The sequence below is a fragment of the Cucurbita pepo genome, chromosome 17 (assembly GCF_057944985.1).
Source record: "Cucurbita pepo subsp. pepo isolate OVF chromosome 17, ASM5794498v1, whole genome shotgun sequence".
In the NCBI taxonomy this organism is placed as follows: Eukaryota; Viridiplantae; Streptophyta; class Magnoliopsida; order Cucurbitales; family Cucurbitaceae; genus Cucurbita; species Cucurbita pepo.
In genome coordinates this window covers 3,199,141-3,223,584 of record NC_141814.1, presented here as the reverse complement: position 1 = coordinate 3,223,584, position 24,444 = coordinate 3,199,141, and the positions used below count along the sequence as shown (strand labels likewise).

The following is a 24,444-nucleotide window of genomic DNA, read 5'->3' as shown; positions in this document are numbered from 1 at the left end:
CTAGGTTCGTGTTTCTAAAATGAAACAAAGACATTCTATCACTACTCGATTTTCATGAGCCACGACTTATTAAGAATTTGAAAACATGGAAAGATATGGTAAAAATTTTGGCGTCTAAAATGAAACATGAATATATTTTATTTATAAAATCCAAAATAGAGTTTGAGAAGTTGAATACATTTGGTGGCTCTGTATGACACTTGCTCTAGATCTGCGTCCATCATCGACTAGTTCCTTATCATCTGAAAAAAAAAAAAAATTAGAGAAACTTGAATGAGTACAAAAATTCAATAGGTAGTCTACTTCTAGGCTCTTAATCATGTCCTTAGGGTACCACACTCCTGAGAATTTAGGCTCTTAGGTTTTGTTCTTGAATTATTTTCATGGCGAGATTTCACATGTTCTAAGTATCCTTGAAATTCCTTCATCTAATCCCCAAGGACTTTAGTCCTAAGTTCTTAAATCAGGATACTTCTTTTAGTTTTTTGTCCTCGATCCTTAGTTCTTGTTTCTTGAGTTCTACCTAGTTGTCTACATGCCTTAGTGGACTTAGGGCTTGCGTAGTACTAATTTAGAGCATCGGTGTGTGGTAAACTTGTTGGCCTTAAGGTAATATATTGATTACTTGAAAATCAAATGGTACCTTGATTTCTAAAAAAACTATTTTCCCACTTTAATTTCGTAATTTAAATCTTATAATTTGTACTAATCTCGTTATGGTTTGCATGGTAGGGTCTCTAATACAAGGCTAAATGTTTTATTTGTTTAGCATTTTAGTCTTAGTACACTCTCTCTCTAGCTAGTATAACAAGGAGCTAAACCGTAATAAATAAATAAATAAATAAAAATTCTAAACAGGAAAATGACGCGACGTCTAAAAAAAATGACCAAAATGACCCAAGAAAAAAAACCAATTGGGACGTGATTTTCAATACACATATCTTAATTTCATCAAACTTTAACATTCCTAGCCATAAATTTGAAAAATATTAACCGATAATTCAGTTTTTTCACAATATGCTCCAAATGGTCAAATTAGTATGTTTCACATAATACTCTAGATGGTCAAATTAGTATTTTCTTAGTATACAATATTAGACTGTTTAGTTTGAGCATAATCTCTAGCCAATATAATAAGAGGCTAGAACGGAAAACGATATTTCTCGACCTAGCAAATAGTAGAACCCTTCAGAAATGAATAAAGTCACCCCTGGAATCTTTTTGAAGAAACAAACCAAAAAAAAAGTGGCAAAAGAAAAATAACTCAACATTTTTTTACCTAATGTCCTAAATGGTCAAATAAGTGTTTTCTTGTTCTGGCATGAGCAGGTCTTTACACAAAAGTAAAGACTTACTTTTCTTTTCCATTTCACCTAATAGTAAAATCTGGTTCTTTCTTTTGCATAACACTTGTAGTAACAATTTATAGTAAATATTAACTATAACATAGTTTTTTTTTTTTTTTTTCATTAGTCTTACTACTAAACGAGAGAAAAAAAAAAAAAAAAAGAAAAAAAAAAAGAAAGCTTTGAATTAGGCTCAAAATAACAATTTGGAAATGAAACCATCTCAACCACCAAGACTAAAGTATACGCCGTTCACCAATACATAATAAATGAATGAGTTTCCTACGGGCTTCCAAGTAGTGACAGTTTCAGGCAACGGTTTTAGCTCTTTCAGTCCGTGGAAACTCTCTAAGTAGTACACACGAAAAACATTAATAGCCTTAAGCCTTCACTAAGGATCGATCAAAAGCAATAATTTTGACAAATCGTAGTAAAAAAAACAAAGAATCTTGCCTGTGATTCATGCAGATGGCCCAGTAGGATTATGGGCCTCGATATCAACGTGCCGAATGCCAGGAACCAGCACCTGAATCTCTTTCTCAAGCCTATCCACTTCACTTCCTAAAGCAGTAACCACTTCTTCACCTGCAATAACAATTTGTTAGCCAAATATGTCAACGACATCTCAATTCTGTTCAATGTTTTCAATGTTCAATGCTCCTTCCATGTACCGTAGTTCGACATCATTTTGAGTAAAGCTGAATCGTTCTGGTCCTTTGCAGCTTGTCGAAACTGTAAAATATATGGATTCAGTTTAGACTGTGTCTAGAGCAAACTACCACCGGACATGGGTGCTTACGGAATGAAGAACAATTAAAATAGATGAACGAAATGCAAGCTCACGATCCCGTTTTCTCTTTACTCGCTCATTTCATCCAAACATTGACATGCGTTCGAATTAACTTAAAAGAAATGTCGCTGATGAGTCGATGCAACATGACTAAGCAGAGTCCAAACTATAGTTTTTTTGACAAAAAATGACAGTCGGAAAACATAATGTAATATTTTCCTAAACAATGATTGAGTTTAAAAGAACAAATCAAACAGAAACCAACAGTAGTAAGCACGCTGAAGATAAAAGAGTACAAACCTCTTTAGCCCACTCTTCTCGTCCAGTCCTATTTAGATAATTTTGCACCACTGCGACTCCATTGAAATCTGCTTCATACAGCTCGTTAAAATCAAAATATATTGATGATACGATACTATAATTTCATAAACCACCAGAAATATAAAATTATTGAATATAAAACTGACATAACAAGGTTTCAGCATATTGAAAAATATACTGGACAATTGTGATTTAGATCAAATCAATCTACTTCACCCCACATTTAGAATTCGACAAAAAAGGTTGTCTCGTGTTTGCAACTGATTATTGCCTGTAAATGCTGACCCTTTGAACAACAGAAGTGATAACACAACGATATTATGTGGCAGCTAGGAAGCAATTATCAGTTGATGCAGGATGTCAAGAGCCTTAAACCATATAACACATGAAAACATACAGATGCAAGGAAATTCATAGGCATAAAATATTTGATAAATCGTTAAAAGCTACCAAGTCGCCCACAGTTGATTCACCAGGCAAGTTGACTACATTTTATGAATGAACCTGAAGATTAAAGAATCTAACAGCATCATAAAGTATTGGGAAGAAAATAAGTAAAAAAGAAAAAATCACCTATTTCTGCCTTGAATCTGTAAAATCCTGGTCCTATCACCTCACTTTTGCAATCATATAAAGCATCAACAACCTAGATAAGAAGATTTCAAAATTTGAACTCGTTTTGTATAATATTAAAGTAGGGATTCAAGAAAAATTTATCAAGCACAATTATACTGGATCGTTCTTCAAGAATTGGAGAACTTTCTGCATATCATTTTCATCCATTGCTCTACCGATCAAAGCATGCCGATTACGCTGGATGAGGAATATGGCCACCTGCAAAATAAAATTAATAACTTTTATACTGATGTATTGTTTATTATTCATGTACATTTGTATCTCAGCCCTTTCTTAGTATCCTTGTGCTCGTTGAAATTGCAAAATGCAGAGAAAATAACGGTATGTCAGTGGTTTCTAATCTACTATGTGCTACGTCTACTTTGCAACTCCACTAACATCCTGGCTTTGTTCTACAAGCTGTTTCTTCTACCTCACTTCATTATCACTGATTTATATTAGAGAACATGTCGAACAGACTTTGGTTATGGCTATCCTTGTGATGCCAAAAGCTAGCTGGAGTTGGTCTCCTTTTCTGGAGTTGATATTTTGTATGCCCTTGTGCAATTTATCAATGAAGCTTTCTTTTCATTAGATCATTTATATGTCCTCCATCGAATAGCATCTTCTGATGGAAACTTTGTATATTCTTAGCATGATAGTAAAGATTATATAGCACAACTATGTCAGAGTAAGCAGGTGTCGACATCCTTGAGTACACCTAGTATGTATGAAAATATTGAATTTACTTTTATCAAATACAATCAGTCCATGTCATGCATGTTTCAAGTTTTCAGGGACTAAAATTTGAAGCTTGTGTATTTATGTAACAAAATAAAACTAGCCTATATGTCTGGTTTGCTTACATGAAAAATTTAAAGAACATATCAAAATAGAATAACAAATAAGCCTCCTTTCCAAATAAAATTAATTCATTACACCTGGAAAACAAGCCTCCAAGTTTCAAAGGGAATTTCAAGGGGCATTATGTAGTCTAATTCAGGATGTCAGAATATTTCAAATATAAATAACCACTGTGAAATGTCACTTTCAATAAACAAATGAGGAGAAAAATATTATTTGCTCAGAGTTCAAGCAAAAGACATACCATTCCAAGTAAGTTACCAACTACAATGGAACCAATGGGATCATAAATTGCATTCCCAGTGGTATTTACTGCAACAAGAGATGCAGCCGCAATAATAAGACCAGTGACTGCAGCACCATCCTGAACATACCAGAAAACTGGATCAATGGAATCTCTAACATTTGATAAATTTGGCATCAAATTGTACTATTCTGTAGTTACATGAATTAATTTACTTTATTGAAAAACATCAGAAGTCCTCAAAGGTTAAAAAAAAAAAAAAAAAAAAAAGAAACTTAAACAACCAAAAACTAAAATTTCATAGCAATTCAACCCTTTCAACTATACAATAGCAAAATAAGAGAAGTTAAATCTAGCATCAAGAAAGTTATATTTAATCACCAAAATATATAACCAGGATTGCCTAAATGACAGAAAGAATACTAAATCAATTTTTCGAACGCATGCTTGCTCAAGAGAAACAAGGTCAGGTAGTTCCAACATGTGCTTCATAAATTTAATAATCTTAAGGATTTTTACTACGAGTAATTTAACATTTAGGAATCATTTTCGTCAATCTATGACTACCTCTGTCATAACTGCTACAGATGTGGGATCGTGACCACGCCACACATAGTCTCTCAGTTTCATTCCCTCTGCAGCAGCACCTTTCTTGACAGCTTGTATGGCAACAACCAGGGAAGCACCTAAACAGATAAAATTATTGAGCAGTAAAATCGAATTAGAACATATCTAACTACATTTGAAGGAACATCTATGGACTTTCATTAAAAGAAGGATAAAATAAAACCTTCGATAATAAGCGAACCACCAATGACTAAAGCTGCATAATGAATATTGGCAGGAGGCTGAAGCAAACAAAATAAAAAGATAACATGCAGAGCTGCCGCTAACAAAGAAAGAGCTAAGTATCAAATAGGAAGGAGAAAATTTGAGAATGGTAACATTTGAAGCATAATTCAAATTTCAATTGATCAAGTACCTGTGAAGTCCACAAATTTTGAATTCCATTAACAATGGTAGCACCCGAACCAAGACAAAAGATCCCAACAGCAGATATCAATGACCAAACAAATCTTTCCTTAGAATATCCATAACTGTTCAACAGTGAAGGTATATCAGACGTGTCCATGAATTTGTGACCATATGAAAACACAACATTAACAGCCGCAAACTATCATTCTTCACGGAGGGAGTTACTCCATCTAGTAAAAATATAAATCCACTACGCTGCATTTTGAAAATATAATTATAATAAACCGTACCATTTTTATTCCACAGCTCAGCTCGGAGCCAAAAATGACTTTGAGAGAGGTGAAAAATTTTAATCCTTAAGGTACGGGAGGCAAAAGAAGGCTTTAATAAAATAAATTAATGCATTTTCTCATATAAAGTAGGACGCAGTATTGCTATTGAAGTTGGAAAATATATACTACAAACAGAATAATACTAAACAGCCGAAGATATTTATAACTCACGGATGGATTGCATCAGGGGCACGCCTTGAGCTACTCAGACCATAAGCAAGAAGCGCCTACAATGTTAAGAATAATTAGTTCCTCTACATTCAGTGATTGATAAATTAACTTAAAATTAGGCATGGATAGAGATACTTTGCTCGATCAATGACTAGGATACCTGATTTGCAAAATCGGCAACAGAGTGCACAACTTCTGCCAACATGACATGGCTTGATGTGGAAAACCAAACCCCAAATTTCAGAGAGAAGACAAGGAAATTGCACCATAAAGCAGTGGTAACCGCTCGTTGACTAGGATAAAAATAAATCAATAAGGAGAAATTAATTTCTGCTATGGGCTATGTGAAGAAAACTTAGTATCAGTGATGATAAAGTAATCTCGAGTAATTATCAGTTGATTGCGTTTTTCATGATCCTTCATTCTAAGGATTGAAGTCGCCAAAAGTACACGCATTTACATTCAGTGCTACCTATTTGATCCTATAAGTTTAAAAATAAATAGAAAAAATAGTATTCATCGCAATCTAACAACTTAAATGGAAATTTCTGCAATGTTACTTACAAGAGTTTATATGTTGGATTTTATGAATCTGAGCTACACTCGGATTTAGTTTTTGAGTGTTTTAAGTGTTGAGTCTTAAAGAATTAATCTAAATAAATTACATTTCCCTTAATAAATCGTTCTAACTTTTTGGTGTAGTGAAAATATAATACTAATTCAGAACTTCGGAACCGAAAATGCTACGATCTGATCGTGCACAGGAGTGAAACAGCAACTGCTCGCCTTTATATTCATTAATACAAAGCTAATGAGTATGAATTTCATAACTACATAACGTTCATGGGAACTGTGCAAGAAAATAACCCATTACCTATGATAATCATTGAATTCGATTCTCTGAACGGGCTTAGCTCTAGTGAAAAATCCTGCAAAAGTTAAAAACCAGTTTTGAAACAGCGATTAAATTTAAGCATAAGATTAAAGAATATCTCCTTTCTGAGCAGAAAGAACAAAGAAATTAAAGCCAAAAGAGAAACGCGAATACGGAAAGGAACATACCGCGATGGAAAGCGTAATGATGGTTAAGAAGAGGACGACCACGATTAGAGTCCAAGGAATTCAAGCCCAATAAAACGGACCGTCTCGAACAACTGGCAGCAGATGGAAGTGGTTGCAACAGAAAATGGGTTCCAATTTGAGGGGTGTCCTGACTGTCACATTCTTGCTGTTGCTGCTGGTGATGCTGTGGGGTGCCGGAATCAAATGAGGAAAACGGCGAGGAATTGCAGATAGAACGGAATGAGAAGGAAGAAGAACGGTGAGAGTGGTGGAGAGCGAAACGTTGCAAGAAGTAGGATGTTCGCATCAAAACGAATGTGCAAGGGCTGCTTTTGATTTGTCCTGCTTCTGTATAATCACGAATCCACCATTAGAGCATACCAAATCATGTTCTCTGAAAAGCAATGAGACCATTCAATCGAACACGAAGAGAAGACGCCGCGTGCCGGCGGGTTATTTGAAGAACAGTTGCGAACGCGAAATCGAGGGCCAGAAATTTACATAAATTCGCAGCAATTGCTACGAACTTGAAGATACGCTTCTAATGTGCCATTGTAATCTTTATATATATATTTATATATATATATATTTTCGGGAGCATAATAAATTATTCTAAATTAATAAAATAAATTATTTTATTTTAAAAATACATTTCAACTTTTAAGAATTTAAAAAATACCTGTAAAACTTTACCGATGATTTTAAATACAAATTATTACTATTTCATTTCAAATATATATATATATATATATATATATATATATTTTTTTTTTTTTTTTTCAGGTTTCAAAAATATTATTTAAGTTAAAAATATAAAAAAAAAAATTAATATTCTTAAAAATATATATAAAAAAAACACTTTTAAATTTTTAAAAATAACAATATTAATACTCATAAATTTTTAGATTTTTTTTAAAAAATTTGAGATAATTTATGAGGGGTAGATAGGACTGTTTATATATTGACAGTAAATCCTTTTTTAATTTTTTTTTTAAATAAATGTTAAGGGCAGCTATTTTTTAAACCTGCAATAAGTATTTTCTAATTTTTTTTAAAAAAAGTTAAAATGGTATTAATAAAATTTTATAAAGTTACATGTCGCGGTTTTTTTAAAAATAAAATATTAATAGTTTCTATACAATAAAATTAATAGTAATAATATTTTTTAAATTTTTTTAAGTTTAAAATATTATTTAAAAAAACATTAATAGTTTCTATAAAATAAAATTAATAGTAATAATATTTTTAAATTTTTTTTTAAGTTTAAAATATTATTGTTAAGGTTTTTTTAGACCAATTATAAAATATAGGTGTATTTTTATTAATTTAACCCTAAATAAATATTATATTATTGTATCAACTCACGTGGATGAATTTATTTGTTGCTCTTTATATAAGTTTTTTTAATTAATTTTTTTTATTTTTTACCTTTTACAAAATTGTTGGTATATATGCCTCATCAAAAATCCATTTTCCACTGATGAAAGCGTAATTTAATGGAGATTAAATTATAGTCTTAACCGAATCATGAGATGTCGCTCGAACAGAAACGAGCTTCATTGTTTGACCTTGTAACATATGGTCAATGCACTTCTACAACTACACAGTGTGTAACGATTAAGTCTCCTTTAAATATTAGTCTATCTATCTACTATTTTTAAGTCACTCCTTTTTTTCCAAAAGCATATCGTCAACATGATAGAGTTCAACTACGAATCTCCATCATAACTAACGTCCGAAGATTTTATCAACAAACCTTATTCAAGGACATGACTTTTCCATATTGTCTACCTTTAGGCATAAATCTTCATGGTTTTTCTATTAATTCCACAAAAAAATATCTCATACCAATAGAAAAACGTCCCTTATATACCCGTTATCTTCTCCTTAACGCTAACATGAGACTTTAGTTGGGATTTCGACAATCCTTCTCTTGAAGAAAGTACCATCAAGTTTTCCCTCATAGTCTTTTATCTACATAACTCTTAGAGAAACTATTTTCTTCTTCGGAGTACATTGTTAGCCAATATAGTCGAGTATCCAAGGCTGTTGCCTATGGCGAATACCCTGATCATGCTTGTCCAAGATGTGTTGTCCATGCTCATTCCAAACCCCTTTTACTTGCTTTCATATTAGATAAGACCTTTACCATTATTATATCCGTTTAGCACAATCATGTCTACACCTGTCAAGATTAAAATGCCCCAAAATGTTACAAGAGGATATGACTAGTTGTTAGTTCTTCTTTCCTGAGTTATATGCTATCAAAACTATTGTTATCTAACCAATATTAGCTTATAACATGTGATTCAAGAATACGTCAATATTATTCGCAAAGTGCGAATTTCATACGACTAACTTACCATCTGCCCTCTAAATATGCTTTTTGATTTGACTAGGTTTGTTGCAATTCTCCACTTAGGTGCTTTACATCACAGCACTTTATTACTTTAATGTAGCACTGTTGGATCATTACAGAGCTGGTTTCTATTGGACACTACATATAGAGGTGCCTCCACCATATCAACTGTTTGAAAATGGAATCCAAATAGGAGAAAGAGCTTTAATTCGTTCAAATATGCAAAAATCTCATATCATTGCTTACCTACGGATGATGAAGCAAGTTAAACAAATAAATATCTTTGGAGGCCAAAAAACAAAACCCTTATCAAGATTTATCTATGAAGTATTGTTTCTTACAAGCAAATTGTGATAAACATATGGGAGCTGCATTATTCCCAGAAGCAACAGCTGCCCTCTTATCGCAATGACACTATAATATAGGATGCTTGATGTTTTCAGCTATAAATCAACTCTACCAAGAATTAGAGTGCAATAAAACGGCACGTTCATTTGGATCGACCTTCCTTCCTACCACGCAACCTTATCGATGGCTTGCTTTTCTCGTCTGACCTTTCAAGGTCACCTCCCTCGTTCCGAGTTACAATTCGTAGAGGGTGAGCTTCTGTGTTGAACACCCATTCATCAAGAGGAATGACTGAAGGTGGTGAAAAGAGAAGATAGAGATATTTCAGTGTCTCAGCAAGGAAGAAACTCTGCATCATGTTGTCCTTATCACCTGTCTTGACCTGAAAATACCAGTCACAGACGCACCACACCATTGGAAACTCATACAGATCAATGATTTAAAGGCAATACAGATATGTTTAGAGTTTGAAGAGTGCTCACGTCTCGCAGCCCGACATAACCTGATTCAACCCGAGAATTCTTTTCGAATGCTTGAAATATATTCCAGCCCCACTCTTTGTATGTCTTGTTGCCAGTCAGGCGCCAGAGGTAAAATAATGATTCGACAGTCTCTGGTCTCAATATATTCCAAGACGTACCGACGCTCATATCCTAAAATTTCCATAGACTAAACGACATTAAACCACAGTACTAAACGAAACTGGTGAGAGATTAGCAGATGAATGATTCAGACCTCTCCGGGATGGAAGAAATAGTTCTCCCCAGCCAACTTCGTAGGGGTGGACTGGTAGAAGTTATAGCAAGTCCAAGCAAGCTAGACCAAAAATAAATCAAAGGAAGAATTACTACAATTCAAGATCCAACTTCAAACCGGTAAACAAACAGAGAACGTTCATAAATCGCCTATGCAATAATAGGGCTGGAGTGAAAAATATATTCATTAGAAACTGAATTAAGTTAGTCTATGCCAAACAATTAGGAGCGAAGCCAGAGGAAAATATAAGAACTTTTTACCTCTTCTGCAAGCATTAAATACTTCTTAGAATCCTCGGAATCATAACCAGATGATCCCAAAGCTATCATTCCTGGAGCAAAGCATGCTAGTTCATCCATCTGCAAATCACATACAGATTGGGGCAAAAAAATTCATAATATTTGATCTGCTTAAGATAATCGAGAGAGAACTTAGCTGAGATCTTACCTTGTCAATTAGGGAATCTCCACTCTTCTCACAAATATAAGTGAAAGATGACGGTGTAGACCTCCTAATCAAGCTTGAAAGGCCATCCATTGACTTCTCCCACATTTCCCTGAATTCAAAATACCAACAAACAGTTCTGTACGTCAAAAATTTGAATAAACAAAAGTTAAATTATAAGTTTTAGTTTATGAACTTTCAAGTTCGTATCTGAAAAGGTCCCTAAACTTTTAATTTATGTGGCGTCCCATAGGTGGGATCAAGATTTGTGGGATTTTTAATTTTATAGAGGATGAATCTTAAGGGGGCCAAGAAGGAAAAATGCCCAAAATAAGGTAAGAATTTTTTAGGGAAAAAAATAAAATATTCGAAAAAGAAACTTTTGAAAAATAGCCCTATTGATCTTAACGGAAATAGCCTAAAGACCTGAAATTTGGAAAACTAGCCTGAAACTTTGATACTCAGGCGTATTTGTCTTGCCCGAGATTTTCGTTAATTTATGGAAATCTAACCGTCCACATAGGCTGAAAATTTGATATGACGTATGAGGCTCTGCCACATAGCCATCCAATGGTGAAATTGCAAGATAATGCGGATAAGGGCCTAAAATAGGAGATTTGGGGCTTTGGTTTGGAACAAGAAATCGGAGTGAGGATCACCCAAACACAAGTTACAAGCTTTTACTTTTTGGGTATTCTGCTCCCGGATTTGGCTATAATTGGAGAGCTACACTCAACCAACCTAGCTCAAACCAATTCCTACACGTTCATAACAAGATTTCCAACAAGTTCCCTGAAGGCCGTGAAGGATGAAAGTGGCTGGAAACCATTCCCTCAACTCGAGTTCTTGGAAGACATATTCAGGGGAAATTTTGAAAATCAATTTGAGCCATACACAAATTTGAGCCATATTCAGGGGAAGTTTTTAGCCAATTTGGGGAGTATCCAAAATTCTCCCTCTACACTCAATGTTTATTATTCAAACCAATTCTGATAGCTTCATGGTGACTTTGTGAGAAGAAGACCCAAGAACCTAAGGGGATTGACCATCAAATTGGAGAGAATGAGCAAAATTCGTTCCCTAAGGTTTATTCTAACATATTGAGAGGAAGAAAGGGAAGAATCTTGCTGAAGGAAGCGAAGGCCAATGAGCTCTGGAACCACTTGAACCAAGGAAGGGTAGCCACGAGTTTGCTCTAGCGGCGAGGCTGGTTTCCAAAGGGCATTCATTCCACGGCCTGTAACTTTGTCCACGGTGAACTAAATTTCACGAGACCAGTCCCTACCTCTTCATTGACATGCCCTCTACAAGTTTGTAGAAGAAATAAGGGAGAGACATCCACTGTACGAGTTAGAAGAAGGTAAGTTTCAGAGTTGTAGAGGGAGACATCCATTGTCTACCCACGTCTTCTCTTCATACAGAGGTTGAAAACGATAACATGGCTGGTTCAAACGCCCACGTCAGCCAAAATAACCCCTAACGGTTCTTTTGCCTATTTTACCCTTTTCCAGAACGGTTCTCACCTAAATCTTTTTTCTTCCTTAAGGTGGACACCCTACAAAGTCCTATACAAGAAAGTCAGTGAAATTTGAGTATTTGGAGTGCAAGAACTGAAGTCCCAAACACAACCAAGCAAGTAGCCACTCTGATCTTTCCTCGAGAAATACCGGTAAGAATTGTTTGGTATTGTCTCATAACCTTAAGTTAACTTAGAAATAAGTAAAAAATGAAAGATTAGGCCAAGTATATATCCAAAATTTGATGGACAAAGGAGAATGTTTAGGACATAAACTAACGATAAGGATAAAATGACCAAAATGCCCCTACTACGTCCTTATAATGTTTCACGGTCTAAACGAACTCCAAATGGTTTGAAATTTTATATGACACCTATTTATAAGGTTATGAATGATTATGCATGGTTTTAAAGCTATTGGAGCATAATTAGGAGCATATTTAGGAGCATGTTTAGGACATAAACCAAGATTAGGGTGGAAAGTGACAGAAACGCCCCATTGAACACCTTATATGGAATTTTATGTTTTTCATGACCCCCAATTAGCATGAAACTTTGCATACCACTTACTTAAAGAAACCAGGAATGTAACAGCCCAAGCCCAAGCCCAAGCCCACCGCTAGCATATATTATTATCTTTGGGCTATCCCTTTCAGGTTTCCCCTCAAAGTTTTTAAAACAAATCTTCTAGGGAGAGGTTTTCACACCCTTATAAAGAATGATTCGTTCCCTCTCCATCCGATGTGGGATCTCACAGTCCACCCCGCTTAGAGGCCCAACGTCCTCGCTGGTACTCGTTTCCCTCTACATTCGATGTGGGATCTCACAATCCACCCCCTCCAGGGCTCAACGTCCTCGCTGGCACATCGCCTGGTGTCCACACCCCCCCCCCCTCTCTTTCGGGGCTCAACGTCCTTACTGGCACATCGCCTGGTGCCTGGCTCTGATACCGTTATTAACAGCCCAAGCCCACCGCTAGCAGATATTGTCCTATTTGGGCTTTCCCTTTCGGATTTCCCCTCAAGGTTTTTAAAACGCATCTGCTAGGAAGAGGCTTCCACATTCTTATAAATAATACTTCATTTTCCTCTCTAACCGATGTGGGATCTCACAATCCACCCCGCTTCGGGGCCCAACGTCCTCACTGGCACTTGTTCCCCTCTCCAATCGATGTGAGATCTCACAATGAATGACTTATGCACAACTTCAAGATTATAGGAGCATAATTAGGACATGAACCACATAAAGATAAGAAAGGACGAAAATGCCCCTACCATCCCTTCTATAGTGTTTTATGGTTTGGATGAACTTAGAATAACATGAAACTTTGCATGACACATTTTTATGATATAATGCTTGACTTATGCCTAAATTTATAAAGTGTTGACATGATTATGATCGGTAAGTTGTGATTCGGGATGACATATGCCTAAGTTGTGATTAGGGATGACATATGCCCAAGTTGTGCCTTATTTTATGATAGACCCTTCAAGCTACAACCATGAACTTTTGAACCTATGATTTTGCTTTAAGGTTAAGAGCCAAGCCAAGTAGGTTTGTTCTTAGAGATGCACAACCCAAGCCCTAAGTCTACCATGACACTTAAAGACTACTAGGTACTACGCTACTCAGACCCGCCTTATTGCCTTAAGTCACCCTAGACCTCCCGGTACACAATACATCATGATCATATGTTTCTCTCACCAAGGTGAGATGCCTTCCTTTGCAAAATGTCAAACTTAGCCTATGTCACAAGGGATGCATGCGGATGTCGAGGTCGATAGATGCCAAATTTGAATTCCGAATCCCAAGCATGGAACCTTACAACCATGACTCGTGGAATGCAGGGGAATGTCGACACAGTTATGGGACAAATTTGGATTTCGAATCCCAGACATAGGTTTTTTTAGGTTCATGTTGTTTACCGCCCATGTGACTTGGTAGGTTTTCTAGGGAGAGTGTTTTAGGATCAGGACTAGTGTTATACATTGTGTATGGAGTGGAAGTGGACAGCCTGATGGCATCCACTCTCCTTAAACTCATTAAAGGATGAGGGATCATATATGTGCATGAGTCACGACTAGACACGACAAAACCTTATGAACTTAAGAACTCATGATATCTAGGACCAAGGTTCTCAAAATAGAAACTATGTAGGCCTTTAGTCAGGTTTTAGAGTATATTACTCTAGAATCCTCCCATGGACATGATTAAGAGGCTACAAGTAGGCTACTTACTAAGTTTTATACGCACACTAGTTTTAATTTATCTTTTAGGTAATAAGTAGAAGACTGGTAAAAAACGGAGCGGATATAGAGCAAGTGCCATAGAGAGCCAAACCTAGGGGCAAGAGCCTCCACTGGTTTTATGCAAGTCTTGTCCACTTGTATTTTGATCTTCGTTCCATTTGTGTATTTAAACTTAAACACTATTTCAGATATTGTAAATATATATTGTATGTATGTTTTATGTTTTTAAACCTCGAGACTCTTTTTTTAAAGTGAAAAATTCTACCGGATTTTTACTTCGTCGACGCCCACGTCACAATCCGTGCTTCAGATAGCTCAAAAACCGAGTCGTGATAATCTATGTCCAATAGATCTTTGAACTTTTAATTTATGATAAGTCTCTTACATATTTGATATTTTACATCTAATAGGACTCTAACTTCCAATTTAGGTATGTAATTTTTTAAAATGTTGAATAGGTCAAGAACTTATTAGACACAAAATTGAAAGTTCAAGAATTTATTGGATACTTTTGAGTTTTGAAAGTCTAGGGACCTATTAAATAGAAATGGAAAGTTTAGGAATATATTAGATACTTTAAAAGCTTAAGAAAAAAAATAGACAATCCCGAAATCCTTAAAGCTTTGAGACTAAACTTGTAATTTGACCCATAAATAAAAAGAATAATAATAAATTCGTAAAAAGAACTCATGAGTCATGCATTGTGTTAAATATCTATAACTCTAAAACGTACAATCATTTTCCGCCAACACGTTCCCTATCTAAATTTTTTTCATTAAAAAAAATCTTTGTGCTGTGAGAATAATAGATGAAATGGCTTCATACCGGTAATGTTTTACAGCTGCAGTTTTGTTTCCATGTATCCATACTTTGAGCAAGTATTCATAAAAGCTGCAATGAATCTTCGAGTTAAAGGGTACGAGTGAAAAGTTAAGAGTGGTTTGGTAAAAACTTGAAATGAAAGGGAGTAAAAACTCAGAAGAAAAAAAAAATTGCTCAAAAACATAATATAAAATATCGATCTTTGATGATTGAATACCTGTCACCCATGGCACCAAAAGTAATGGTTGAAGATGATGCTTTTCCTTCATTTTGATCAATGTATATGGGAAGCAGCCCATCATCGGGGAAACTTTTATTGAGCTGTGATATAACATTCTCAACCTGACATGTTGTACACCAAACATTCAGTATTCTAGGAAGCCAATTGACGCAGAGAATAACACTTTACAATCAAGTAAGTACAATTAATAAATTAATCAAAGCCACTAATAGTGGAACATTAGTTCCATATGCTAGAAATGGAGATCAATATCCTTCACATATAATACAAAGAACAATTGCTATTAGGGTACGTATCAACAAGTAAACGTGTACATCATTGAGGTATACATTTCAGGACAAATAACACTTTCAGATATAGCATTGGTACACAGGATTTTAGAGCCACCAATCTATCTATTCTCGGTCAATTGCAGAGTGGATTGAGATTGTGTAAGAACACAATATGAAAAATAAATGATAGAATTTGACCTTCTGCTGATATTTTGGATCTCCCGTCCTTTGTGATAGAGAAATGAACTCAAGCTGCTCTGTACCAGAATCTGCAAGGATACTAAGACCCTGAGAAAAAACAAAAAGAAAATTATTAGCCTCACCAAAAAATGTGTAATAATAATACATATTGAATTAGAAATAATATCATTAAGCATAATAAACTGCAACTACGGTAACTCCTATCTCAAACTACATAGCTAAAAAAAGTTGTTTAAAAAAGAACCTCCAATTGGCATGATTGGACTTGACGTTGAACACCACACATTGGCTAGAAAATACGATGAATAAAGGACATTGACCAATGTGGCACATCCAAGAAAACACCTTGGAAGTCAGATATCAAGATCGATCATGTAAAAACTAATGACGACACCAACCCTCCAGAAGTATATTATAAGAATGGAAATGTCTAAAGTTACGAATCCAAAAAGAATCACCAGGATTAAACGTCAATCCATGTGGGGAAGGATTTCAATATAAACGGGGATTTCTTGGCCTAAAACGAGTGGAGCATGCAATTCTAACTCAACATGCAAGTTTAAGGTAAAAGTCATCTCACTTCCAATACAAGGATATGTAAGTAGCAACATATCCTAGTTTGGAACCGGACATGAACGTCCTTACACTTTTAATGCATTGGAAAACCAGAAGAAAAAAAATGCAAAACTTTGACGAACTCACCCCATTCCATGAAGGATTATGAGGTCTTCCACCAACCAAATTTATTAAGTTATAAGGGATTCCTGAAGGGGTATCCCATGCTGGAAGTAGCCTATCTGCCATATCTCTAGCCTTGTCAAGAAAAACTTTGTCACCGGAGAGATCATATGCACTGAGAAGTCCACCTACAACTCTGGATCCAATCAAAAGAAAGCATTTATGAGCAAACAAAATGTGGCAACAACTCTTTGAATTTCTCGTTAGGAGAACCAAAATAAAGCCATAGGTCCAACGGTCTTCACCCGTAAAAAAGACAACTTAAAATCAACGCATATTAAACCTCATTACACAACCTTATGGTTGTTTCAAAAACACTGGCATCATAATTCTTGTTGAAATCCAATGAATTTGCAACCCACCTGTAAAGTGAAGCAATATTTAGAGGCATCAGAATTGTCTGCATAATTCTTTGTAGACAACACAAAGACACATAGGCCATTGACCAAACATATTTCTACCAGGCAATGTAGAGTTGTCATTGGAAAATAGACTTAAAAAATAAAATGTAAAAGCATATACATTAAATTATAAAGAAACATATCATAATATGGTTCACCAACTAAGTTGAATAGTACTAAATCTGGATCTTGACGGGGAATGGAATAATTAGCAAAGTATTAAGTTTATATGGTGATAAATAAATTTAAACTACATTGTAAATTATACAAATTAAAAAAGGGCGGGGGAGCATGGAAGAGTTAATGTGCTCAGAGTTTGTAGCAGACAAACTCCAATAACATTGTGATACCTTTTTATTTTTGTTTCTTTTTATATTGGAAACAAATTTAATTGATTTATGAAATTTACAAAAGGGCAAAGCCCATTTTCATGTCTTTGTAGCTCACAGGAAGAATAAAAGATCTAGAATATGTAACAAAGAGTCCATGAGTCCCATGCATTAAGAAACGGGGAAAAGAAGTAGTCAAAACACTCACTCTTTAGCTTTTTGAAATTGCTTATCGAGACCCATGATATACAACGTATCGAGAGAGTCTATTAGTGTTGCTCCAACACCACCAAAGCTATTGAAACCATTTTTTGATTGTGGCTGGTCACACCCAAAATTAAGAGGGATGAGGAAATAGAACGCTGTTACCCATAAACTGAATGCAGATATAGTTGAGAAATAAAAATAACATAGGAAGACGAGCAATCAATCTGAGATTCAAAACTTTTGGATACTGAAAGTACGGTAAATTACATCCTTAGTGCTGCATTAACCCAAATTACTTTATACTTACTGAACCACTTTGAGGATAAATCAAGAAGCAGAATAGAAAGAATTTGCAGCCATAATCAGTTCATATAGATAGTGGAAGTCATAGAATCCAAAGTCAATAATAAGTACTTACCCCTATCTCATTATTCATATTTTTTTCACATGACATAAAAAGCACTCCAATCGTCTAACAGAAGCAGGAATCATATTTCAACAAATCGATATCAAAACAGGCATGAAGTGTGAAAAGTAGTATGCTTCTATATGTTGCTTAACGGTTACTTTATTCAAAGTTGTCAATATTCCCGAGCTGAGATTCCAGTTTTTGCACTTTATATGCTGTTGAGCTGTTCCAACCAATTTGGCAGAAATTTTCTATACATCAACTCTTTAATGCAGGGCATCATAATGATCTCTACAAAATACAGAAAGATAAATAAAAAGCATAATTCCTTTTAATTCTTCCAAGAATGGCCAAAGAGAAACAGAAAGCAGAAATTCCCAGCAATTCTCTGTTTTGATTTTTTAGTTCAACATGGAGTCTCATGCCCTAACCAATTGAACAATGCTCAAGTTGCAAATCTTTGTTTTGATTTTCAAACTAACGCACTGCATAGATGCATTTATTTACAAAGACAATGTAGGATATTGCCAAGGATCTAAAGACAATCATGCACACACAAAAGTCTTAACACTAGAGTAAAGAATGGGAAAATTGGAATTTTTTATAATTCGTTTCAGGACAAAAGGAAAAAGAGAAGGAAAGGGCACAGGATATTGATAATGGGTCCAAAGACACAAACACAAACACACACATTCATAGGTTCTAATGAAAGGGTAAGGAATTGGAAAATTAGGCTTTCTTATAACTCTTTTCAAGACAAAAGAAAAAGTAGAGGGAAAGAGCAACAGTGCAGAGTTTTGAACATGATTCATACGTTTAAAAAAAAAACGATGTTTACAGGACTGTCAGATCATGAACTTTTAACTCAAACCCAATTCATAAACATTGACAATTAAGTTAAAATCAAACAGAACATCGGCGAATGAAGAGAATATATTGTGCAGGAAAAAGGTTATCATACCTGCAGTTCATCTTTTCCCCAAGCATACTTCTCATAGGAACTCCAGGCATGAATCATTGCTTCTTTGACTTTCTCTCTGCGCTCAACATCAATAGGATCGTCAACATCCTCCTCCTTGTTCCCTGGCTTATAGTTAACTTCTCCAACCTGACCGTACAATTTTTATATAGGTATAGGAAATCATTAAGGCCATAAATGAAATATGAAAAAGTTTAGCGCAAGCAGCTTGGCCTGGTATCAAACAGGGATAATTACATCAAGTCTCTTACCATACTTTTCAAACGTACCACCTCTGCATTTAACTTCAAAATCTCTTCCTATACAAGAGTAATGAATACATCAAAAGCTGGCAAAATGAAGGAAACAAAATACTCTCAAACTGAAAGAATAGCATTGAAAATTGTCCCAAGATCAGTGTCCAGGGATAGACCAAACTTTGAAACGGGTTCAAGATTTTGAATGCGCTATGTGGTAGCTAGACACTAACCATTAACATTGATGAGAAAATCGATTTTTGTAAACAAAAGATTATTCCTAGAAGGGAGAATTGAATTCCATCCTACTGGATATAGTAGGTTGTGATCACATCAACTTGCATTTCAGATAAGTAGTATGGCTATTTAGCTCGACCTAGATATCACTCCAAAATGGACTCCGTGGATAGAAAGTGCAGCTAATCCGACAAGTCTAGTTATAATTGCGACGGACGAGTACTATGGACAGTTATACATAAGATATTATAGTCACTCGTGAGTAGGAAATGATACAAGTCGTTGTTCAATTACGGGGAAACCCCAAAAGGAACTCAGGGGCGCAAAAGGGAATTTTTCCTTCTTTGAATGAGACCCCAGCCAGCAGGCAGTAACATCCATACTCGATGGTTGATCATGCAAATTTGTTTTTCAATTCCCATATATCTAATTCGCGCACAATTACCTGTAAGAGGTGGCATGCAAAAGAATTATGATAAAAACCCATACTTGGTAGCATATTTAATATAATGAAATTATGGGGAAAACATGAGGAATTATCAGTTTCGACAATTTGGATTGCGAGACATGAATTTGACAAACCTAAACTAACTGTTGTCCGTAGAAGGATAAAACGAGATACCGAAATTTGGAATTTTCTCGATGAATTCTATCGAAAAGTCGCCATGTGCCAACCAGTGGAGGTGAGGAGGAGAGGACTCATTCGAACATTGAATTGTCAAATTTCGAATGCTAAACTGGTTGCATTTTTCTTATATTCGGCGATTCTAAAGAATCAGGCAACCCAACTTAGAAGGCCTTTCACAGAAATTCCGCGTAAATCCCACAAACTTCAAAGCAACCAAACTAAACATTTGCGGAAGTGCTATTGGAAAATTAAGCGAGACTAAAAAAATCAAACGGTACCTCATGTTCTTTGAGCAGAGTCTGGCGGTCCCAAACTAGTAAACTGGCACAAACAAATGCCAGGAAAAGAAAAGCCAAACGTTTCGGTCTCTTCAGGTAATACGATGGGTGACAATACCTCCATTTGCTCGTAGATGATCTGGTCCTAGCCATGGGATCTCAGAACAGGTTCCGGCGCGACAAATCACCTTTCCCTGATTCGCAATCAGCAAAGAATTTCCAGCTCGCAGTCGAGTGTTCTAACACGACAGAGTGCATTAAACACGCACGACAGTATGATTAATTAGAGAGAAAATGGCAGGGATTGAGGCGATTAAAGGAAGAAATGATAGTAATGAACGATCACTTTGTAGATGCAGAGGCCGATTGTCGCTGCCGGTGGAAGAAGCAGGGAAATGGCAACGGAAGAGACGGTGAAGGACGGTATCGAACGAAGATCGCAGAGAAAAAAAGGGGAGCGGGAGGGAATTGAATGGAAAGAGCTATAAATTTCTTCAGTGACGAGTACGGAGAGCCGTTACCCAATAATGATTTGACACGTCATGGAGTGAGGGTACACGTCAGCGTATACTAGCAAACTTTCTGAATGCATGCTATCACGTTCATTCAATCGAGCTAATAAGTTGATGTTTCGAGGTTGAAGTTTAGGAAGTTCGTGTTTCGGGTGCTGAGTTGACCAGAGCTCTAAAGTCAAAGTATAATAAGGTTTTTTTCTCGAAAAATGGCCCACCTCCGTTCTGAATGCATGCTATCACGTTCATTGGTGACAAATATTACATGTTGAACAATTCTCTCGAACTCGTCGATGCATTCCCAATTCCATGCCATTTTCGATAGGTGGCATCGTTCTCGTCTATATGTGTCAAGTCCCTCGGTATTAGGATACTCGACTTCACAACATAATATTTAAGTATACATTTACGTGCATCTAATCATATAATCGTAACAATTCTGAAATTTTGTATACCCTTAGAACGTGTACCCCGTTTAAGTCGGATATTGAATCTCTAAGTACTCTTGAATCCGTTGCTGAGCCTTCCTATTTGAGCATGAAAAAATGAGTTTTTGTCGTATACCTTAGTTGATCAGAGACCTTAACATTTACCTTTGTGTATGTACGGTCCAAAACACCCGGACAATTAGTACTTCACTTACCTTGAATCCACTGTTGAGCCTTCCCATCCCGAAAATGGCTTCTCCATCTGTGAAGCAAACCACAAACACATTCTTCGTGAAGCGTATACCTCAAACCATTTCGATCTCTTATGAGTGCATGCGTTTCTGATTAGCTATTAAGTTTTCAACAAAACCTTATGGAGTCCTAATATTGCGTTCAAGACGGAGTTGAAACACCTAGAAAATATCTCGCCAGACCTTCAAATTATCGACGAATGAAATGTACGAGTATTTTTATCTTAATCAATATACGTTGAATAAAAAATCAAACATGCAAATGAAGAAAATGATTGGTCTATATCATCGGCTTAGAGAGAGAAAATGAAACTAGATGGCGAGAGATTTATATTGATGATTTCAAATATGTATTGTAATAGAAAATGCAGAAAGTAATATTCAAAGCATTGTCCATTCTATAGTTCAGCTTACTATATATAACTTTACCCGATATAGAAATCTATTATATATATATAACTATCTACCATGTATAGCTCTACAAATATGGTATATGACAAATTACTAAATATATATATATATATATATATATATATATATATATATATATATATATATATATATATATATATATCACTTGTCACAATTGCACTCTTGATGACAGCAAACTTGCGATTGTGCGACACTCACTTTCTAACGACAAGTGAGCTAAGCTAATTCGTTCTTGCGTCGCCTACGGCCAAACGACGTATCCTCGAGCCTTTAGTCTCGGTTTAAGATAAGGTTTTAGAAAACGAGGGCAGAGAGAGATTTTTAAAAGAGAGATTTTTGAAAGAGGTCTTATATAACCAGGTAAGAGAGTAACAACAACCACTCACAGTATATAACCTTGGGTACGGAATATATTTATTTATTATTATTTTTTACCTTAGGATCATTGGTAAGTTAAAAATAAACAGCATCTCTAATAACTAACAAATCTTCACTTAGATTTGCATTTTTTTTTGTACATGTAACCTCAAAATTCCAACTACTCGAGAAATAGTAGGTCAATCGATTGATTGAGATAAGCCATAAGAAATAAAGTAAAATTAGCAAGAAAGTGACATGTGAAAGTAAAACCGACAATGAGGTGAAAAAAACATAGAGGGAAGGCGTGAGTTGGACGAGAAAAAAATAGCAGAGATGAAAACGAATCTAGGGATTTTGCGGAAGGGGAATGAGAAAGGAGAAGAGACGAGAAGAGGAGGCGAATGGTAAGGAGAAGAGTCCGAACGAGCAAAGAGCAAAAGGCGAGAATGACGATATCATAGAGGGAAGGGAGAAAAATTATGTCCATTGATATAATCACTAGAAGCAAGTCGATATTTTACCAGTTGTTGTAATTACAGCTTGGGTAAATTATGTTCTCCACTCTCTGTTTCATCAAGTCTCACCAGACACCAAACTTTATTTAAGTTATTACTTAAATAGGATTATGGTAAGTTAAATATTAAATTAATACTTTGAAATTTTTACAATAAATAAAATTATTATTAAAAATTAAAAAAATAATTTGAGGCTTTAGAACATAAAATTCGACAAGCTGGTCATAGTCAACTGACAATAACATGTTGAGTGTGTGCAGCGATGTACTCGATGTCTCTTTGATTGACCTAGGACGTATTAACCTTCTCAATTAACAGATTCATAAAGAGAGATTAAATATTTCGTGGTCTAATCTTATACAAATTTCTGTATAGGATCTCCCGACTCACATGTCTTCACATCAACGATTTGGATCAAATTAATTGTAACAATTATAAAGTGGGCCATACCAATTTTGTTACTAAGAAAAGACATTCAACTTTATCCATATTCTATAGACGATTTAAGATACTACTTGAATATGATTCTCTTGTACGACAACCATATATTTAACATTACATTAATAATCTTTGATTTTTCATATAATGGATAATATTAAATTGTAATTATAATAATCAAAATTATTATCAAATATTAAATAATTAGTTAAGAGGCTTTATGACATAAATCCTAACAAATTGATTATGGTCAGTCAACCGTGACATGTTAAATGGGTGCGACGATGTACTCGACATGCTCTCTCTTCCAATTTTTGAAATACAATGGTTTATATGAAATTTTTTACCACTTCCCAAATTTAAATGAAACTACAAAAATACTACTCAATCGTTAACAAACGTACCTTTAATTATTAACCATTATTAATATTTTAAATGATCATAGTGTAAATTTGAGAATAACATGTCACGTGTAAAATTGGAGTTTTGAATTAATTATATATATATATATATATATATATTATTACATGTCACGTGATTATTTTATATTATTATATTTATAATAAATTTTGAAAGGTTAGGTTTATCATTTATTATTATTATATTATTATATTTATAATAAATTTTAAAATTTTAATTTGTCTTTGCTAACTTTATTATTTATATTTATAATAAATTTTAAAATTGTTGAAATTTGTTATTTAAAAAAAAAAAATTAAGACACCCGGTCCAATTACATATTCTTATCAAAAAATTTAAATTTATTTTATTTTTCATTTTTTAAATTTATTTTTGATTTCGATATTAAATATTTTAAGTTAAAGTTGATATTTTAAAGGAAATGATTTGGGTAGAGATGATAAATTTAAAAAATAAAAAATAAATCTAAAAATAATTATAAAATTGTTTTAAAATTAAAGATATATTTGATAAATTAAAATTGATATATTTGATATAAATTAAATTTTATATCTAATTAAACACCGAAAAATTATAAATTTATGAATTTTTAAAAAAATAAAATTTAAAATTTCTAATAAAATAAAATATAAATTAAAAAATATTTTAAAATACAACGTTGAAATTAAAATTGGGATGGTAAAAGGCAATGAGACGTCCTCGCCCCTAATATGCGTTA

General features: G+C 34.6%; 2 protein-coding genes across 4 annotated transcripts; both read right to left on the bottom strand.

Moving 5' to 3' along the window:
- Positions 1-115: 115 nt before the first annotated feature.
- On the bottom strand, positions 116-7,262 carry LOC111779398 (Cation efflux family protein). Of its 3 annotated transcripts, none has more exons than XM_087119305.1 (14): positions 6,721-7,262; positions 6,533-6,587; positions 5,819-5,951; positions 5,659-5,714; positions 5,163-5,277; positions 4,971-5,028; positions 4,748-4,866; positions 4,181-4,300; positions 3,190-3,291; positions 3,031-3,103; positions 2,437-2,504; positions 2,018-2,078; positions 1,800-1,931; positions 116-242 (listed from the first exon to the last, which is right to left on the bottom strand). In XM_087119305.1, the coding sequence occupies exons 1-13, from the start codon at positions 7,025-7,027 to the stop codon at positions 1,807-1,809; spliced, it is 1,392 nt and encodes a 463-aa protein (XP_086975431.1). In that variant the 5' UTR covers positions 7,028-7,262; the 3' UTR covers positions 116-242; positions 1,800-1,806. The 3 variants fall into 3 exon arrangements, with proteins under 3 accessions (XP_086975431.1, XP_086975432.1, XP_086975430.1); XM_087119306.1 differs by lacking the exon at positions 116-242 and adding an exon at positions 1,534-1,694; XM_087119304.1 differs by lacking the exon at positions 116-242 and having other exon boundaries at positions 1,534-1,931.
- Positions 7,263-9,361: 2,099 nt separating this feature from the next.
- Positions 9,362-20,843, bottom strand: LOC111778888 (mannosyl-oligosaccharide 1,2-alpha-mannosidase MNS1). Its single transcript, XM_023658888.2, has 14 exons — positions 20,371-20,843; positions 19,243-19,290; positions 18,974-19,120; positions 17,605-17,717; positions 16,963-17,028; positions 16,631-16,802; positions 15,926-16,015; positions 15,432-15,556; positions 15,218-15,283; positions 10,631-10,739; positions 10,444-10,542; positions 10,163-10,243; positions 9,910-10,080; positions 9,362-9,809 (listed from the first exon to the last, which is right to left on the bottom strand). Exons 1-14 carry the CDS (start codon positions 20,521-20,523, stop codon positions 9,570-9,572), a joined length of 1,680 nt encoding a protein of 559 aa, XP_023514656.1. The 5' UTR covers positions 20,524-20,843; the 3' UTR covers positions 9,362-9,569.
- Between the last annotated feature and the right edge of the window lie 3,601 nt (positions 20,844-24,444).

What these genes read in the sequence shown, in the direction of transcription:
- LOC111778888 (XM_023658888.2), bottom strand. Translation starts at nt 20,523, where the DNA reads ATGGCTAGGACCAGATCATCTACGAGCAAATGGAGGTATTGTCACCCA. An exon ending in GTTTTTGAAACAACCATAAG is followed by an intron (nt 16,803 to 16,962) that starts GTTGTGTAATGA and finishes GATTGGATCCAG; the next exon opens with AGTTGTAGGTGGACTTCTCA. An exon ending in ATAATCCTTCATGGAATGGG is followed by an intron (nt 16,016 to 16,630) that starts GTGAGTTCGTCA and finishes GTTTTTTCTCAG; the next exon opens with GGTCTTAGTATCCTTGCAGA.
- LOC111779398 (XM_087119305.1), bottom strand. Translation starts at nt 7,027, where the DNA reads ATGCGAACATCCTACTTCTTGCAACGTTTCGCTCTCCACCACTCTCAC. An exon ending in TGGTTCGCTTATTATCGAAG is followed by an intron (nt 4,867 to 4,970) that starts GTTTTATTTTAT and finishes TTATCTGTTTAG; the next exon opens with GTGCTTCCCTGGTTGTTGCC. An exon ending in CTGTAGCAGTTATGACAGAG is followed by an intron (nt 4,301 to 4,747) that starts GTAGTCATAGAT and finishes TGGTATGTTCAG; the next exon opens with GATGGTGCTGCAGTCACTGG.